The sequence below is a fragment of the Pecten maximus genome, chromosome 15 (genome assembly GCF_902652985.1).
Source record: "Pecten maximus chromosome 15, xPecMax1.1, whole genome shotgun sequence".
NCBI classification, from domain to species: domain Eukaryota; kingdom Metazoa; phylum Mollusca; class Bivalvia; order Pectinida; family Pectinidae; genus Pecten; species Pecten maximus.
In genome coordinates, this window is record NC_047029.1 from 18,377,475 (window position 1) to 18,386,146 (window position 8,672).

General features: G+C 33.7%; 1 protein-coding gene across 4 annotated transcripts in view; it reads left to right on the forward strand.

The window, feature by feature from the left end:
* The window catches only part of LOC117343092 (unconventional myosin-Id-like), a 45,422-nt gene extending 38,833 nt beyond the window's left edge, over window positions 1-6,589 (forward strand). For all 4 annotated transcript variants that reach the window (XM_033905387.1, XM_033905389.1, XM_033905388.1 and 1 more), the window contains 2 exons: window positions 652-800; window positions 2,514-6,589. In XM_033905387.1, coding sequence (XP_033761278.1) covers window positions 652-800; window positions 2,514-2,670 — 306 coding nt within the window. In that variant the 3' untranslated portion in view covers window positions 2,671-6,589. The remainder of the gene's footprint in view (window positions 1-651; window positions 801-2,513) is intronic.
* Window positions 6,590-8,672: the final 2,083 nt, after the last annotated feature.

Here is an 8,672-nt window from a genome sequence, read left to right on the forward strand (position 1 = left end):
CTTGCAATTGCCTTTAAAGTCCTGATGTCAAATGTCAAAAAATGTTATCAGGCCTCAAAGTGGATATTTTTACCAGGTGGCCTATTTGGCTCCCAATTAAGTCATTAAATCTAGGAGCCAATTTGGAAAAGTTAGTCGCCTGACCTTGTTGTCTTTGAATAAATAAAAAAAAATCTTTTTGTTCTTACATCAGTATAATATCTCTCTGTAACTTTTTCAATTGTTAATGTCATTTAGCATGGACTGCAACATTTGAAAAATTAACCAAATCGTAAAATTACGCAATTTGGTTTAATGGCCATGCATGCGCCTTATAGGTCAATAACTGGTCGCCAATGGTGAATTTAAGGCGCCATGGCCACTAACATAGGCGCCACTTTCAGCCCTGGCTATTCTTAGTGAAAGTCCAGCATTCTGTCATATTGTTTACATAAATAACCTATGCTGAAATGTCACCTATTACTCTTATGAAAAATACATAACAAAATAAACACAAATTTAGCAACAGAATGTTTCAAATTTCTTAAGCACTTTTGATATGTCATTTCATTCTGTAATTGTAAAATAACATCAGAACAGCCTGGAACTTGAAATTCTGTCAACTATTGTCGACAACACTGGGAAAATATTTAACTATGTGTTGTTTTCCAGGTCACTGGTCTTAGTGTAACTTCTGACTCTGACCAATTGGTGGTCATGCATCTGAACGGAGGAAATGACCTGGTCATCTGCCTGTCCAGTCCAGGCAAAGAGGAACGGGTTGGCGAGTTTGTTGGCACTCTCTGCAGGTTCTGGCAGCAGTAAGTAGCTTCCTGGACAGGTTTAAGGATGTTTGGTCCTTTGGAAAAATATCATGATAGCTACTATAAAAAGTATTAAGTAACCATAAATCTCCCCTCTTCAAAGAATACAGTAATACAACTCTGTATCTATCATACATTAATCTCAGAGTTCCAACAATAGACAGGAGTATTATGGTATGGTGGTGGACTGTTCAAATCTCCTCTGTCATCTGTCTGTCTGTTAACATTCCTTGTTATCACTTCTTTAGAAGTACGGGAAGGATTTTTCTCCAACTTCATATGTATAGGTTTCTCTTTGTCCCTCGATGTGCCTATTTTATACACAACACACCAAACAGACTGAGTATAGAAGTTCAAAAATTTATTGAATGGAACCAATATCTTAATCAGGCTCACATTAATTACTTAAACTTTTGGCATTCTTAGGGGCTGCTCATTCTTACACTAAATTACAATAACACAACTTACAATATTACATAATTAATTTAACTCACTACTAGAAGATATACCTAAACTATTAAAAGAATAGTGATACTAGTAGGGTATGCAACCCCTGAGCTAGAGCGATCACAAGCTTAGATAGATATGACTGAATAAAGAAAGGAGAGATCCCTTAACTTGAGCCATCTCAAGCCACAGAGTAAGCAGCTGGTAGCTATAGCAGGCGGCTCTGCTTAGACTGTTTCAGATGGGGCGACCCCCAGCTTATCATCTACATAAGAAATAAACACACACAACATAAAATAATGAATTGGAGGCAAGAAATTCCCCAAATTACATGTCCAAATCAAAAGAGGTTACATATGAAAAAGAAAAAAAAAGTAACCAAATGAGAGGGGAACCCATATAATTTTTAATCTGAATTCATACCAAGGTAAAAAAAAAAACATGGTCAAAGGTCAAGGTAATTTTACTGATTAAAGTTTTGTTAAGACATGACTTGATGAAGCAAAGATGTTCATAATAAAACATCAACTGACCAAAGGTTAACGCTATGCTATCAAAGGTAAAGGTCATATTGGTATCTTTTCACAGATAAACATTTTGTTAAATCATTATGAAGCAAAGTTGATTAGAATTACACAAGGAGTCAGCTGACTAAAGGTCATATGTTTAGGTCATCTGACCATCAGGGTGACCTATAGTCATTGTACCTCGTAAATTGTTTGCATTGTGCACCATATGTAAACTTTTGACATTTCAAACTTCTTCTCAAGTCTACTAGTGGGATTCATCTCAAACTTGTCTGGAATGACCCTGAGATTGTCTTAACCAGGTGTTATTTGTCGGGTCAGTCAAAAATCCAAGATGGATGCCATCTTGAAAAACATATTTTAATTTTCTTCTCCGGTTCTACTGGTGCCATTGAGCTGAAAGTTGGAAGGGATGTTAAGGAGGGGAAGCCAACAAATTATTTAAATTTTTGTAAAATTATTGCTCAATCATGGTTTTCCTGAACAACACCTAGTTTATATATCTTCTCCAAATCTACCAGTTGGTTTCAACTCAAACTTGTTTGAAATTATTCTCAGTGTTTGATTTTTGTTTAAAGATCTCTTACATTTTTCAATTGATCACTTTGATTAAATTTATAATCATGATATGTAGTTGTGTTTCCCAGAATGGTATATTTATTAAACTTTTGCCCTTACATGTCTATAGATCCTTGTCCTCAGCTTTCACTGACTCTTTTTTATTTTGTTTGTTTAGGAAAGGCAAAGAATTGAAGGTCACAATATCCAAACCGATCACATGCATGCTTGGAAACAAGAGACGTCAAGTTGCAATACGACCAGCCGCGGCCACCAGCACACCGATGTTCCGCAAAGAGGGCGCTGACCTTGCGCTACACTGGCCTGAGGCTTAGAGATGAGGAGTACCAGTCTAAATTCCATGGCTTTCTGTGATATTGTTCACACTTACAGACAACCATGAATTAATTTTCAGAACCTGTTATCTCTATTTAACCTTTAAGGTTTGTTATGATTCTTCATCTGTCCTACCTTAGGTTCCAACATTTCTCGTGTTCATTTTACAGGAAAGAATGGAGTTTGTGAGTTCAAAAAGGAAAATATTATGATCAAATAGCTAAAATATTTATTGTAATAAGTTTAAAAATGTATTCCTAACAAAAATAACAAAATTTACAATTTGCCTATCCTATACTAGACTAGGTATTTTGCGATGTTTTCAATTTATAAAAACAAATCAAGGATTAATAGTTGTAAACCAATTAATTAATTGATTATAACTGGTCATCTATAGATACTATGTGTATTTTTTACAGAATTTCAAATTTCCATTTTAGTTTTTCAATATTTATCTATACATTTACAATATTATTTAAGAACATGTACAGTAGACTGATAATAGAAAGATGAAATGATTAAAAATCAAATTTACGTTATAAAATAAACACTGGCTTTATACTGTATAATGTACATTTAGGTAATAATTCTTGCCATTAATTGATCTAAAACCTCATCTAGTACACTGGTAGGGTGCATTGGTGAGGAATATTCTTTACTAAATCTTTATATTCATTTTATTTGATAGTATATAAAAGTTAATAATTTGTGTAGCTTGTCCGCCCAAAGGGCTGTCTGTCGCCCATCGTCCGTCTGTCAGTAAACTTTTCCTAAGAATCATTACAAGTCAGAAATGACTTGTTAGATTATGACCCAGTTTGGTCTGATGCATCCCTGAATTAAACTTAGGGAAACCAATTTTGAACAAATAGTAGATCTGGCCCCCCAGGGGCCTGAAGGGTGGGACCAATAGGGGAAATGTAGCAACTTCAGCATTATAGGGATTTTTGGCGATATATAACCATGCGACGGGGCCCTTTCTGGCCTGTCATAATTCTAGTTTCCTTTGAATTTTCTTTGGAACCAGAACGCTAAATTTAGTTTAAAGAAAAAGTTGAAATACATGGTACTAAGGGGCAGATCCCAAAAAGGGAAAAGTATTTGTGATATAACTTGAGTGCTTTGCCATGTTTACTGATATTTCCGGGTAATACAGGCACTATGAGTGTCCTGTATTATGTAGTTTATATACTTACTGTAAATGAAGAATATTTAGAAAAGGCTGGTTTGACATGTGTCTGAAACAAGAAAAGTTATTCCCAATTCTAGAGAAATACCTGGTATATTGTAACATTATCTTACCATGGACATTCCCAATGTCTGATCACACTTTATAATCGTATGTTTTGATAGTTGTTATTGTACTAAATGCCAATCCATGGAGTCGTATAGCAGTGATACGGTGGTGTGAGGTCTAATAGTCCCGTGTGTGATGCAAGGAAATGTTAGCTTGCAAAACAGAATTCATGTTTAGAACAAATCTTCGTTATCATTGTTGGGTTGGGGATATTTATTATGTGGATGTGTTCATATATATGGCTATGTTGATGAAATCTGTATTTGTAATTTAGAAGTATAATAATACGAGATATTTTCCATCTCCTATAATTGTGTATAACATATCCATTTACCTGAGTGCCTGTAGTGTTTGTGTCTGTAAAGTACGATCTCTAGACCAAAACAATTGCTTTCCAAAACTTCATAATGTCTACACTTATCAGTGCATATACAATGTTTTAACAAGTGACATTTGATTTATATCCATCTCTTGAAAATGTATTACAATTTTTCATGCTTAAATTTTTTTACACATTTGAAAAGTTTGTTCAATTTCTTACAATGATCTGCTCTTGTTTTGCCAGCTTCAAGCATGTTAATTGAATTTTTATTCCCCTACCGTGGGAGGTCTTGTACATTTGTCAGCTGTTTGGTCAAGGTCACCATTTCTATTCAAAATCATTGTCAGCAGTTTAAAGGCTTGATTCGTTAAGGATTTGGATCAAACTTCAGACATTTGTAAAGGACCATAAAAGTCAGGCAGGGCCGGTAGGGGACATGTATTACTAAAGCAATCCGTAGTATGCTTGTTCAGTGTGATATGAGAACAATAGAAAGCAGTCTTTGTTAAAACCTAATGATTTTGGAATATAGAGTCGTCTTCTCCTAAACAATCAGTTGTCATGGATACCATTAACACGACTAGAAACACATCTATATTATATATACACTTGGTCATTTCTTTAGGGACTTTAACATTTTGACTTATCTCCAGCCAGATACAGATTTATAGTAGTTCTGTGTTATCAATTTTTAATTGAAAACATGATTTAAATATATACTGTAAGTTGTTGTTGGACATTTGTTAAACAATGGAAGTTTGTAGGAAAACTTAAATAAATATACATTGTTATTTCAGAGAGTGCCTTCTAGTTTCTGTTATAAAGCTAAGATTTAAATAACAATTGTGATATAGATTCTACATATTTTTGTGTAACCTTAATACTTCTTTGTAATACTGTACTTACAACATGTATAAAAGAATTGGGCTTAGCCTGTTCAAAGCTCATATAGAAATGGAAAATATTTACATTTTGTATATCTTCAATTTTGTTCAGAAATATTTTTATTATTTTCATCTACATGTAGTTCTAAAAAAAAATGTTATTTTGAGAAAGTATCCTTTGATTACACAGCAAATCAATTAGGCTTTGAATGACAAGGAACATCCTTGTATGAAATCCTTCTTATTTCTTAGTTTAGGTCTAAAGAATTTTAATTCAAATACCCAGGTACATGTACTCATTTTTATTGGCACAGAATTTTGGATACAGGCAATGTGTTATAGGGTCTGTAGGAAAATCAGGTTTAGGTACATGAAATAAACAACAAACGTTGTATTTGATTTAGTTTGCTATCCATAGACTGATCTCTCTGTCACTTCTCACACAGGGAGTGTACATTAACTATTGAAATCCAATCTTGTATATGAGATTTACAACTTGCAAATAAATAACCCTGTCGCACCACTAATTACTTTAACATTAAGGACATTTGTCCCTCGATCATAATTGAAATTCAGATTTAGTTCGTTATAAAACGTAATCGATAGATAATTCATAAAGGCTTTTTATGTCTTTACTGCACAGTTATTTCTTTTTGTTTTTTTATATTCATAGAAACAATTTATGCTTGATAACTGAAAAATGTCAAAACTGTTGTTGTTTTTGGGTTTTTTTATCATTATTATTATTAACAAACCTGTTAAAACAGAAAGTCTGACAAACATGTTTTGTTTAACTGAAAATTTCATTTAAATGTGATTGTAATTTTTGCTTAATTAAATAATACAGGACTTCTAAACATATTTTATAGCTTACTTAAGCAAGAGGATTAGGCTCAACTAACAGAATCCTCTCCTGTGTGAATTGTCCACACATATATGTATGTTGTTTAGAGTGCTAATGGGTTGGTATAACGTTTTAAACCAATACTCTTCCCTTAATGTTTGAAACTTTGAAACTAGATATTTCTGTTATTTTGCATTTAGATATAATTGACCAGTATTAATTTTATTTTTCTGCTATATATATAACATAATTAGAATAAAATCTGCAATTTAGGAATACCCTGTTATTTGACAGATAATTTATTTTAAAGGTCAGGATGATAAAGCCTATTTCATGTGCTATTTTTTCATATTGTTGGTTTAAAGTTTGAATTCTTTCTACATTGATTACCTGTTAAAGTTTAATTACTGGTTATGGGATAGAGATCTGCTGTTTTCTTTTACATCTTGTAAGGTTTATAAATTGTATGTAATAATGCATACGTTTAGATATCTATTTTCTATTTTGCAATGTTATATCGATTGACATTATGTATACCAATATACATTCATTAAATTTATTTAAAAACAAGCACATCTGGTGTGTTTTATCTGTTATATGTCCAGTTTTTAGCTCACCTGCCCCAGAGAGCTGGTGAGCTTATGTCATGGGGCAGCGTCTATCGTCCTAAACATTTACTTTAAATTGCGACTTGTCCTGCATGCCTGAATGGATTTTGATGAAATTTGGACTGGGACATAGCTGGACATAGGAGACAGAATGAAATCATGGAGAGGAATGTTTACAAATTTTATGGTAAATGACATGGAGAGGGATGTTCACAAATTTAGGTAAATTACATAAGAGAAGGATGTTTAGGAATCTCGAGCGATCTTTTCTAATCGCCTTTTGTCCGCCGTTGTCCATTCGTAAACAATTTACATTTACATCTTCTCAATAACCAAAAGGCCTAGAGACCTGATATTGGGCATATAGCATGTGGGGTAAAGGGCTATCAAGATTGTTCAAATGATTGACCTTGACCTTCATTAAAGGTCACAGGGGTCAAATTTTCTAAAATCTTAAAACAACTTCTCAATAATCATGAGACTCAAGAGACCTGATATTTGGTCTAGCATGCTGAGGTAAAGGCCTATCACGATAGTACGAATGACTAACCTTGACCTTCATTCAAGGTCAAAGGGGTCAAATATGCTAAAATATTTAAATTCCTCATTAACCAAGAGGCCTAGAGGCCTGATATTATGCATATATATATAATCATGCTGGGGTGAATGGCTATCAAGATCATTCAAATGAATGACATTGACCTTCATTCAAGGTCACAGGTGTCAAACATGCTAAAATCTTTATACAAAAGTTCTTCTCAATAACCAAGAGGCCCAGAGACCTGATATCAGGCTTGTAGCATGCTGGAGTGAAGGGCTATCAAGATTGTTCAAATGAATGATCTGTACGTTCATTCAAGGTCACAGGGTCAAATATGCTGAAATCTTTAAACTCCTCATTAACCTAGAGGCCTAGAGATCTGATATTAGATCTATATCTTGCTGGGTGAAGGGCTATCAAGATTGTTTAAATGAATGCCAATGAATGACCTTAACCTTCATTCAAGGTAACAGTGGTCAAATATGCTAAAACTTTAGAACGATTTCTTCTCATTAACAAAGAAGCCTAGAAACCTGATATTGGGCATATAGCATGCTGGGGTAAAGGGCTATAGCGATTGTTCAGATGAATGAGCATGACCTTGACTTTCATTCACAGCCACCAGACTCAAATACAATTGTATGCTAAAATCGTTTAAGCATCTTCTGGAGGACCAACACACATAGAAACTATATATATTTTGCCTGTAGCATGCTGGAGTGAACACATTGACATCATTCAAGGTCACAGGAATCCAGGAATCATGTGGTGTGAATAAGCATCTATAATTTAATTAGATTGATTCAGACTTAGTGTGACATCACGAGGATATATGATATTGCTTGTATACGAAAACCAATTTGTCATATCTTAAATTTATTGTGGACTTGTAGAATATTATAATTAAACACCCTGATTAATTTCATTAATACTTACCTGTGACCTTTATCAGTATCTATTATTAAAAACCAATTTGTCATATCTTTAATTTAATGTGGACTTGTAGAATATTAGAAGTAAACACCCTGATTAGTTTTATTAATACTTACCTGTGATGTTTATCAGTACCTGTAATTAACCAGACAGTAACCTGTTTAATTCCCTTTGTTATCCTCGCGCCGGATCAGATAACAGCTGATTACACCCAGGGATATCAATAGGTATTCGAAACCAATTCGCCACATTAAGGTTGTTTAAAGTGAAAACATGATGTATGTTTCAGCAGTTCATTGACATTACCAGCGAGTTTTATACCGCTGTGTGGCCTTCTGATAATAACCAAGTCGCCAGTCCATCATACGTCTATACGTATAAATCTGTATGACAAGCAATTTTCTGGAATTATGATGTAATGCTATGATCATTATCAGTCTCTATTATAAACATTCTACTAGCTGAGTGGTTTTTAATCTTCTACATCATACGGTATACATTATTGATTATAAACGTATTCATGTATTTATACACATACTGATATTTAGATTACGTATCTTCAACCTACTTTC